At 38.6% G+C, this 12,056-nt stretch overlaps 1 protein-coding gene across 2 annotated transcripts in view; it reads left to right on the top strand.

Moving 5' to 3' along the window:
• The window catches only part of robo4 (roundabout, axon guidance receptor, homolog 4 (Drosophila)), a 61,729-nt gene that overhangs the window by 27,205 nt on the left and 22,468 nt on the right, over positions 1–12,056 (top strand). For both annotated transcript variants that reach the window (XM_017440013.3, XM_037979197.1), the window contains exons 7-12: positions 2,167–2,282; positions 2,367–2,598; positions 2,701–2,822; positions 7,868–8,039; positions 8,122–8,313; positions 8,407–8,449. In XM_017440013.3, the coding sequence (XP_017295502.1) occupies positions 2,167–2,282; positions 2,367–2,598; positions 2,701–2,822; positions 7,868–8,039; positions 8,122–8,313; positions 8,407–8,449 (877 nt within the window). The remainder of the gene's footprint in view (positions 1–2,166; positions 2,283–2,366; positions 2,599–2,700; positions 2,823–7,867; positions 8,040–8,121; positions 8,314–8,406; positions 8,450–12,056) is intronic.

The raw sequence follows: 12,056 nt of genomic DNA on the forward strand, positions 1-12,056 counted from the left end.
CGTTGAGAAACCAGCTGATCAGATCCATATTCCTTAAAGTTTTGGAAAATATGTAAAAAGAGGCTTCGAAAAAGAAAGCAGGGCAGAGAGGGGGGGCAGTTCAGGAGACAAAGAGACAGAGAGAAAAGAAACACGTCCACCTTCCACCAGGAGCAGAAAAAAAATAAATAAATAGTTTTCTAGCATTATGCTAGAATTGAATGGTTTTCTAGTACGTATGTAGTTATGGTCTGAGAGAATCATACAAAGGTGGGTTGAGCTCTTGGGTGTACATGGTAGAATTGTTGTGGGAGCATGCGGCTGTTGTATAGTGTTGGGATGATGCTGGAGTGCATCTCAAGGTTTTGATGAGTGCTGAAAAACTGCTGCAGCATCATTATGATTTAAGCTATTACCTTAATGGGCTGCGACTGTTGAAGACTCACTTAATGCTGAATTCTTGAAAGCTGCACAATCACATTTATGTGGTTTTAAAAAAAATTATGTTGCAAAGTTTTTCAAAATGGCAACTTATTTTTGTGTGCACTGTTTGCAAAACTGTATTTTAGGCCCAGCACATTATTTCATTGCCCACCTCTCCCTACATTGTACCCACCTTGGCTCACTTTGGTAGCTGCTCCCACACCTTTTATTTAAAGCTGATCTGAAATAAAATATAACAAAAAATTGACATTTCATGTATGTTATTTAAGTAAAAAAATGTGAAAATTTATTTGTATAGCACATTTCAGCAGCAAGGCATTCAAAGTGCTTTACATCATAAAAACATCAGTAGAATCATTACAATCATCAAAAACATCATTACAATAATCAAAAACATCATTTAGTGTTTCGGCTGTTTTGCAGTTTTCCGGGAGTTTGTTCCAGATTGATGGTGCATAGAAATCGAAAAGCTGCTTCTCCATGTTTGGTTCTGGTTATTTAGTCAAACATATCCACATAACATTGCAGGGACCCATTTTTCTGACCTACAAGTTAAATAAACTGTTTTTAGGTTTTAAGTCAATCATTTCTGAAGTGGGTTATTTGTGGGGCTGAGTTCCGTCCTGGGTTCATAATGTGTGCTGTGTCAAAATACAGCTCTGAAATTACTGAAACCAAATTGATAAGGGTATGAGATAGTTTAAAGATGCCCACAACTCTCTGACTATTGAGAAAAGATTTTTCACACATTTTTTGAACATGTTCAAAATTCAAGTGACAAGACTGAGTCTCTGCGACTTGTGAAGAACTTAAGAACCCCTACAAACATTTCAAGACATTCTTGATGCTCCCTTGTGAATGCCATTCACAAACTAGTCTCCAACTTTTTCAAGCTAACGAGATTGTCAGGTCTCAGCACCCAGAGACTGAGGAGAAGTGAACGATGACAGAGGCACAGAGACAAGACAAAACATGAAGACAACAAAAGAAACAATAAAACGAACACAAAAACACAAAGAAAACACAAATCCTGACAAAGATACTGATTTAATATTACACTGAAGGAGTTTTTCCAAATTTGCTGCAATCCAGCCTTGATCTTATAGATTGTGTAAGTCATGTAAAGCTTCCAACCCACGTAAAAAGGAGCCTAAAGGATTTTATGCTGATTAAATTTTAGATGGGGCTGCAACGATTAGTCACAATAGTCAACTATTCGACTACAAAGAAGTTGTTCGTGCAGACTTCTATTGTTGACACGTTGCATACAGAGTTTTTAAAAAATGGCTCCTTTCCCAATGAATCAAACAAAAAGTGTTTGAAACGCACGACTGGAAGTATTGTCTCTATTGTTTGTCAAGATTGCACCGTCCTCTGACAAAGACAGATGTAAGACAAAGACAGACAGAGCACTAAAAGGTTAAAAATCAAAAACAAAGAAGAAGTTAAAGGTACATTGTGCATTGCAGAGTATTAGTATTAGAATTAAGGTTAACTTAGCACATATCTGTGTGGATCTGTGTGGATGGCACAGAAGGGCAAACTAACCAGTGCTCCTTGATCCCCAAAACAAATTGACGCACTTTATTCCTGTAAACTTTTGGGCTCGAGCCAAGTGGAGGAACCTTTTCTTTTAAAGATGAAATAAATAAATAAATAGAAAAATGACTGGGAACTAAAGCTAAGCTTGAGTCATAAAAAAAGAGTTTTAAGCTGGAATAAATAAAATATTTGCTTTTCTAGAGTCTGCCAGCCCTGAACAGAAAGACTTCCACAAAGAGCTGTCAGCCCTCCGAGTGGTTCTGGAGAACGTTTCCATCCTGACCACTGGATCCAACATTTCCCTGGTACAGTGGAAGGTAGGGAACAGTGATTCGGAGTATTCAAAAAGCCTGTTCAATATATCAAGTGTTTGATGTAAGTAGGGTTTTCTTTGTGACCAGCTTCAGTCCTTCTCAAACCAACCACATTACCTCAGTGGGTTTGAGGTTCTTTATCGCTCTCTGCCACCCATGAGCTCAGACTGGGCAGCAAAGAAGGTGACCCTACCAAGATTCCAAGTTCAGGTCGGTCCGCTAAAGAGAGGCTACAAGTATGAGTTTAAGGTTCGACCATATGGCAGCAACTTGTATGGAAGAGAGAGCAATACACAGCTCCTCATAGTCCCTGAAAAAGGTGAGGAAGGCCTTTATTTGGGAACATTATTGTGCTTTGTGCTTTAACATATTTTGATCAGTATAATTTCAGCCTTAGTATGGAGTTAATCTCTTTTTGCAGTGCCTGGATCTCCTCCTCAGGCTGTGGTCGTTACAGTAAACTATGAGCAGAATAACAGCATCCATCTGAGCTGGGAGCCTCCGCCTCATGAAAGTCACAACGGTGTCATTCAGGGATACCAGGTAATCAAAGATACCTGAACACACTAAGAGCAACATGCTGTCTGTCTTTTTTGTCACTGACAGTCATGTAGCATAAAACCTAAGAGGTTAATACTGTGCATCATAAACCTGACCTTCATTTCAACTTAGAATAAGCTGTTCAGTTTGCTAAAAGTGGCTAAACCATTTTAACTAGAAGCACTTGGAGAGTACAAACCTCCACCAAGGTCTACATTAAAAACATTGTAGGATCCGGGTTGTGATCTGGATCACCACCAAAATGTATTCACTTGTTTTTGTGAAACAACCCCACCATTTCTTTAAACTTTCATCAAAATCTGTTCATTAGTTTTTAAGTAATGGATGGACGGACAGACATACAACCAAACCAACCAACAGTACCAACAGCATAATCTTTTGGCTGAGGTAATAACCTGAGCAATCCTTAACCGTAGGCCTTTTCAAAAGGAAACATTTTAAGTCTAATCTTAGAAGAGGAAATTGTGTCTGCTTCTGGAATAGATGCTGAAAGCTGATTCTATAAAAGAGGAACCTGACAGCTGAAGGCCCTGCCTCTAATTTAGTCCTGGAAATATTAGGAACCACAAGTAACCCTACCGTCTAAGACCTAAGTGCTTTACTGGGATAGTCTGAGACTAGTTGATGGGACTAGATGAACAAGCATTTTAAATTCAACTAAAGAGAAGTGGTTTCTCTTGCCTGCTGAAGACAGCAATCTGGCTGCAGCAATTTGAATTAAGTGATTTTTTTTCAAAGAGCCCTTGGTACAGCCAGGTAATAAGGAATTACAGTAATAAAGTCTTAAATAGGGGTGTCCAGTACTAGTTTTTTCAGACCGAGTAGAAGTTTGAGTACTTTGAGTACTTGCCGATGCTAAGTAACGATAATGAGTAGTTAATCAGTTAGTACTTCACACATTACACAATGACTTTACAAACACATTTCTTTTATTTAATCACAACAAACCATCTGCTTTCTTAACATAATCTGTGTTTATCTTAAAACCTCTCCAAACTGTAGATACTTTCTTTTAACACGTTGACCACAACACTTTTTTTTGTGAAACCAAAACAAAACAAACAGAAATTTTTCACTATAATGAAATAATGAAACAAAGATTGCATCCTTAGTTAGCAGAAACATTTGCTTCATAGTTTACTATCTAAATAAAAGACACACTCTAAAACAACCAGCAGCTATTGAAAATTTACAATGATTATAAGTAAGTATGGGGCGAGTACACAGTTAAATACAGACGCCATAGTGCCACAACTCTCAATGAACACCAGCAACATCCAAAGTGCTACTTAGTGGTGCTGGCAAAACATCTTACATAACCTGAAACAGAGAGGACATCAAACATGCAAACATAACAACTGCCACAAGATGATGCTGTATCATAAGATATGGACTGTGACAAACAGATGATATTCAGAGAACAGTCACCAAGCATAAAAGCGGAATCGGTCCGAAGTATCAGGGTGCTTTTATTAGAGCGAGTATGAGTATTTGATGCTGGTATCAAACTCGATGCCAATACCAGAATTGGTATTGGGACAGCACTAGTCTTAAAGTAAGATGATCTTATTTCTTTGCAGCCACCTGAGATAAGATAGTTTTGGTTTAGCAGTGTTACATAATCGGAAGAAATCAATTAGTCACTTGTTTAAAATGTGAATCAAAAGTTTTGACCAAAGATAATGCCAATATTCTTCACTTGAAGCCAAAGTGATGCCATCAAGAAAATCTGGAAAGTGTGCAATGTTACTGAGATTGTTTGGTCTACATACAATGATTTCTGTAAATACTAAGTAAGTAATAGCCATCCAGGCCTTCACCTTCATTTGGGAGGTTTGAAATTTATCTAATTGGTTTGTTTCAAATTGTTTCATGAACAAATAAAGCTGCATGTAATCAACAAATTTATACAATGATTTTTAATGATATTGCTCAAAGGGAGCATGTATATACAGAAGAGAACCAGTCTGAGTACAGAGACCTGGGGAATTTCATGAGTAACTTTATAAACAGAAGACATTATTTACATGAACAAAGTGACAAATATGATTTCAACCAGTCAAGTGCATTTACTTTGATCCCAATGACTTCCTCAAGTCTGAAATAAAATATCATTGTTGCAACTGATGTTGTCAAAAGCAGCATCTTGTAAAACAAGTGTGGACATGAGGCCTTTGTCTGATGACTCTGATGTCTTAATGACTTTCAACAAAGCTGGTTTTGTTTGAAGACACCCACACTCACAACCTGCACCCGTACACACAAACTGCACATGAACCAAAACAAGCTGTGGGAGCAAGAAGAGTCTACCCACAATGAAAATTTGAAGTTCCTTCATGGCTTGATCTTGACTACCACATTTGGTAGGTCATGTCTACTTGTGTTACTCTGTTCCATCTGGTCAGTAGAAGTAGCCTCATGGCTACCAGTCATATTTACAACACAAACTAACATAAGTCTTGTAACAGTAGATTCACCAATCTGGGGTTAGATGGAAGGGTCCATGGAACCTCCTAGTACAGGGGACTGTCCCATATTTCTGTTACTGGCAACAGAGCTAATCCAGCCACCTCTATCTTCAGGCAGCTCAGGTGTAGTGAAGTTATTCACTTTACAATAGTAACAACTTTCAAACACTTGCATTTTGTGTAGACAAATATATATAAAAAACTGAGTTAAAGAACAAGTGACATGAACCCAAAATAAAAATCTGCCAACACTTACATTGTGTGAATACTTTGAGAGTTTAAATTACTCAGTTCCTCAGTAACAGTCAATTATGTGACCAGTTACACGTAAGACTTGAAGTGCAGATCAGGAGAGCAGCACAGCATCCACAACGTCTGGCAATGAGGTGGCCTGAAGCTCCAAAGGGTCAATGTCAATGTCAGTTTATTTTTAGATCACATAAAAAGCAAAATTGACCAAAGTGGTTTACAACTGAGTCACACAAAAAGGTAGAATAACAATAATAATAAATTTAACTAATTAACCAAAGTGCTTACAGTGGATAAAAATAAGTAAAATATATAATACACAAGGAATAAAACAGGCTAAAACACAAAGATAATAGAATTAAGTAAAAATAGAAAATAAAATGTCACACTACTGAGTATTAAAAGCCATGTTGAACATATATGTTTTTGAGCCTTGATTTGAAGAGGCCGAGGTCAGAGGTCAGAGGTCAGTCTTAATTCAGCTGGGAGTTTATTCCAGAGTCTAGGAGCTGCCGTGGAAAAGGCTCGATCACCCCAGTGCTTATATTTAGACCTGGGCTCTTCCAACAGGCACTGATTTGATGCCCTTAATGCATAGACACGAACAGTTAGAAGGTCACATAAATTCAATGGGGTCAGACCGTTAAGACCTTTAAAAACAATGAATAAAAGTAATAAAATTAATTATCAAAAAATTTTATTTTTGCTGTTCAGTTTCAGCCTAAACTGTCAGTACGAATCTCTATCTGTGCACTAATTCTTTTCTTAATAAGATCCACAAGACAAAAATCAGACTGAAGCAACATTTATATATCGATGTAGTTATACCCAGTGCTGTAAGATTTTAAACATACAGATTGTCAAAAACCAAATTGAAAAGTTCCTCCATCTTTATCCACCACATTTAGAAGCTGATCAATAGTTGTTTTCCTTTTTCAAATTTAACTACAGTACAATGTTTTTTCAGAGATAGATTTTCAGTGTTTATAATTTATTCTAATGAATATAGATTCAAGTTTTAGTTGAATCATTACATTTGACCAGATCTCATTTTTTTAATAAATTCAAAAAAATTCTTTGGAAAACTGAAAAATATGCTTGAAAACTTAAAAACACTAACAGGTCCATCCACTTACAGTAATGTTCAGACAGCTGCTGACTTGATGTGACTGTTCATAAAAATAATACTTTTTAAACTTTATTGGGTGGTAATTTTAACTCAACTTTTTGTTTTAATTTTACTTTCTTACTTTGCATTGTTTCCCATCATAACTTTAAAAAACAACATGAAACCCCTACCATGGAGTGAATTATCAGCTAATGTATAACTGTAGTATAAATAGACTATAATTACAGTTTTTAAGAAATTATTTATATTTTTCATCAGGATGTGTGTTTTAATTAGACCAGATCCTGTCCATATTATTTATTTTATGGCATGTTTTTAGATTTGAGTTTGAGAGTTAATGATATTTATAATGTCAGGTCATGTCAGGTTAAAGATTTTACTTTACTAGTTACCAGCTGCTACAGAGCTAACCCAGATTAGCAATGTCAGGCTCTGATGAATTTTGATTTATTTTCACAAACCTTCTTATTAACCTATAAAAACCTTGTTTTAACATACAAAACAACCCATTTTTTTAAAACTCACCACCACAGGCTGCAGGTCTGAGTCTCCCTGAGCTAACACAGCTGGCAGCAGAATGAAGCAGCTTCCTTCTTCTAACTTGGAGCCAGAGTGTCTCTTAAACACGGCCAGGACTTCCAGGAGGTTATTTCCTTATTTTTAGTTCAGCTTTAGCAGAAGTTGGGGTGGAGGTTTAGCTGCCCATTAACAAGTGACATGCAAGTACATGTCTTCTAAGTTTCCATCCACTCTGGCAGATGAAGTGGCATCCTGAGTAAAGACTGACTGGTGGGGAACCGATCCAGGAATGATTTTGTTTATCTTAAAAAAAAATTACTCTGTAACAGATGTAATTTTAAATGTAATTAAGTACAGTTCTTGAAATAAAACATAGTCAAGTAAAAGTAAACATAGAGATTGAATTAAATACCTATAAAGTACAAGATACACAAAATGTACACTCAATTACAGTAATGCAAGTAAGTGTAATTCATTACTTTCCACCTTTTCCTACACACCTGCTAACTTGACTGCACCCATAAATTCTGATAGTGGTGGGAATGGGAGAAAACATGGTACGGTGTTTCTTGTGAGGGGTAACTCCAGATTGTTAAAGTATTTGAAAAGAACACCAGTGAGATTTTTTTTTGTTTAAAGATGTGAACTGTTTTTTTTTTTAGGTGTGGTGTGTGGAGTCTGATGAGCAGCAGTACCAGAACTGGACTGTGGACAGTGGGCAACACAACCTGGACATCTCTTCTCTGAAAGCAGGGAAACATTACTCGATCACCATGGCTGCAGTGAATGGAGCAGGAGTGGGCATGCTTAGTGACCCTTATGGATTTGTCATCAGTGAGACTAGCAGCTGTTTGCCTCTTATTTTCTGTCTGTGTTTCTGTAAAAAACTGCATCATTTGTTCTTGTTGTTCCTTAGACCCACAGTTAGGAATCCCCCCAGAGACAGATGGCAACAGGCAGAATCTGTCTGGTGTGCTGGACCTGCTTCAGGACCCAGTGTTGATTGGCAGCATTGGTGCCATCCTGTGGTGTGTTCTGATGGCTGCAGCTGTTTGCCTCTTCAGACGTAGTATGAGTGCTCTGTTACCTCGACATGGCAAGGCCAAAGGTTTGAGTGCAGAACATTTTAGTGTTCCCCATTTCTGATTTTTTTATTTAAACAAATCTGTTTTATATGTTTTGTTTATGTTGTTTTCTGCAGGTCTGCATAGATTAGCCAGTGAAGATCTGATCATAAAACACAGGTAAAGAACAAGTCTTAGCAGCATTGTTACATGTTAGTGTGAGTGTAGTGAGAAGACAGCAGAAAACAAATTTATAACTTCTGAGGAATGTTCTATGCTAGTAGGTGGTTTGTTCTATAAAAGGAGTTCTGATTGAGCAGCATGATGTACAACCCCTGGCAAAAGTCATAGAATCACCACTGATGGAGTGGTGATTCTATGACTTTAATTTTGTATAAAAAAGAAATTCAATCACAGACATGCCACAAAACTATAATTTTTCAAAATTCTAAGTTTCTGGCATTAAAAAAAACAGTTAAAACAAAGAAAGAAATATAATAATTGTAGTCAGTCACAGTTGCTTGTTTTAGATAAAGTAAATATGGAATCATGAGCAAAACACTGTGGCATTAATAGTTTGTTGCACCACCTCTGGCTTTTATAACAGCTCTAATTGTCTTAGGCATGGACCTAACCAATGACAAACGATATTCTTCATAAATCTGGCTCCAACTGTCTCTTATTGCTGTTGCCAGATCAACTTTGCAGCTTAGAGCCTTCTCATGAACCATTTTCTTCAATTTCCACCAGAGATTTTCAACTGGATTGAGACTGACAAAGCATGCCTTTCTAGAACGAAAATTTGCATGTTCGTTATCCTGTGGCAATATGCATTTTCATCTCATAAAAAGACAAAATATAAAAACAAAATCTTATAAATCTTTAAAAAAAATGAAATCAACATCAACAAACATCCCTTTAACTGATGGAATAGGAAAAAGTGTCCAAAATTACAATGTAGACTTATTGAGTATTGTTGGTAAAAAAAAAGGTAGTTCTCGCACCAAAATAATAGACAGGGACTCGATTCTCATTTCAGCCTATTCACGGGGGATTTATTGACACAACTTATCTTCAGAAATACCCCAGAAATCCCAAAGTATCTTTGAGACTGGCACGTATTCATACAGACAAAATACATTGGTGTGTATTGCATATTTCTGACCCATTACATAATGCCTACGACACTTACAGGAAACCAGCCTAGACAGCTGTGTCCGCTCGCCCCATACCGAACACAGTCCACTCAGAACAAACACCCTGTTTTCCAGGAACTGTCTTATCACTCACAAACCCACTGTTCTGGGAAGTTCTTGTGGCGAGAACAACTTAACACTCTTAACACACAAACATAACTCCTGTCCCCCTTCCTCTTCCATAACTGGTAAACTTTGCAACCTCTCTGCATCCTGCTTCACAGTATGTAATGACTGCCATTTCCACAGTGCCTTACCTGACATCACACTTTCATCCAGTCAACCACAATCCATAATTGCTTTTCTTTAGCACACAGTCACCTTGTTTTGTTCTGTTTGGGTGTGTGGATAAAAAAAATGATATCATGTAATGAATGTAAACAAACATTTCATATTAGTGGATGAAAGGGGTATTATGACTACTTGTAAAAGGGGATTTTTCACTTTAGCTGAACTGGGCAATTGAGCAAATATGGGTGATGAAGACATGATTTGATTGCCTCTGGGGTCCATGCACATTCTGATTATGAGTGCTTCCTGGAAGCTGATGGGTTTGTGGGTCACAATCTGCACAAATCATGAGCCCTCATGTAGATATTTACACCCTGCTTTGTAAGGAATTAGACAGATCCAAAATTTCAACCAAGCACAAAGTGAGATTGACAAAAAGTTTGAAAAACTCAATATGGTGGAATAACTGGAAACTGCTAACAATAGGACCAGGAACAACTGGGGAAAGAGAGAGAAACAGGTTAGTGGCTGCTGAGGACTCAAGAGTAGATAGGTAGTGAGAATTAAAGCCACTAACCTTTTCAGAACCCCAAAGGGGCACGGGACCCTGAGCGGCAGTTTCTTAAGTCTGGGAGTGCTGTCTAGAGAGAGCTGTCATGGTTTTAGAAAAGTATTTGACCCACATGCAGAGACTCTCAGAAGGCAGAATGAATCATAAAGGTTTATTGTAAAATGAGGAATGATTATGAGTCTTTGTTCTGGGAGACTTGAGACTGATGAAGAGCGACCAGAACACTGAAACAACAGCCAGAGAAGGTGAGTCCTTTGAGATGGTGTTTTAGACAAGTTTGGGTGGAAGAATGACTTACAGATGGAGGTGAAGGTTGTAGGTCCGCCAGGAAGAGAAGAGTGGAACCTTTTAGTCCTTGCAGGTGTCCAGAGGGAGCCAGCAGCCAGCGGAGGTAGAAGGTTGGAGGTTAGAGAGTGGACAAGGTTTGCAGATTGGCGAGTCAACGAGAGGGGATTGTGATTGTCAGTCGTGGGTTAAAAACCGGTCTTTAGACAGAGAATGCAGAGGTCTCGGGAGGCGACGGGAAACTGAAGGAACTGATGTCTGGAGATCAGAAAGGGGAAACTTGGAGACAAATTCAAAAGGGTTAAATCGAGGCAAACGAACTGCACAGAAGACTCAGAAGTCATCAGGTAACTCAAGTAGAGCGGCTCAGAGTACCATGTAGGTTAACACTCAGGCGTCGAAGGGCTGACAATCCCCTCCTCTTATCCTGTGACTGATGAGTCTAATGCAGTGCAGGTGCGATCAATCACCAGCAGGTCGAACCTCCAGCAGAGGCTCCACGGCTCCCCCTGGTGGAGAAAAAGAGAACCCAAACCCCTGCTCCCTAACAAGAGCGATGACATCACAATGGGTCTGAGGCAGACAGAGGCTGTCAGCTTTAATCGCTGCGTGAGACAGGCTTGCAGAAGCGGCAGGCTGGATCTTGAGACAGGTGGGGGTTAAACACAAAAAGGCAGAACTAGGCAGACAAATCTGTGGGCAAAGCGAGGGATGGTGGTCGTGAGACACAAATGTGGTAGTAATCCAGAAGGGCAGAATCCGATGAGGCATTCGTTCAAAGATGCAGATTTTGTATCTTCTGCTTTTATTATTGCTTTTTTGTGTACTTTTGTTGCTGTCTCTTGACCAGGTTGTCATTGTAAAAAACTGGTTCTGAATTGACTTACCTGTTAAATTATTATTAATATTATTATTATTATTATGTTAAATTAATGGTTATTATTATTATTGTTACTGTATTATTAAAATAACAGCGTGTATCTGTAAACTTGTATGATAGAGTACATGTAAAATTGGGCTGATTTTGCTCACAAAAAAATCCTAATTTTGTAAGTCCTCAGCATTGTTTCCACAGCCCTGTCCCTTTAAGATTACTTTAGCAATATGGCGTCACTTTCAGCGCACATTGGCCCAAGCCTTCATAATGGCGTGTCATGTCTATAGAATATTCGTCATTAAGGGCTGTAATGCAGCAGAAATCAAAGGGAAGGAACATGTAACAGGTTAAGTCCACAGTTTTCTTAGAACTCCTTGCTGCAGCTTTAACAACAAAAGTTCACTTTCATTCCATTCCATCCTCTTCCTCTTATCCGGGGTCAGGTTGCGGGGGTAGCAGCCTAAGCAGGGAGACCCAGACTTCCCTCTCCCCAGCCACTTGGGCCAGCTCCTCCGGGGGAATCCCAAGGCGTTCCCAGGCCAGCCGAGAAAAAATAGTCCCTCCAGCGTGTCCTGGGTCTTCCTCTGGGCCTCCTCCCGGTGGGACATGCCCGGAACACCTCACCAG

This window comes from Kryptolebias marmoratus, linkage group LG13, assembly GCF_001649575.2.
Source record: "Kryptolebias marmoratus isolate JLee-2015 linkage group LG13, ASM164957v2, whole genome shotgun sequence".
Taxonomy (NCBI): domain Eukaryota; kingdom Metazoa; phylum Chordata; class Actinopteri; order Cyprinodontiformes; family Rivulidae; genus Kryptolebias; species Kryptolebias marmoratus.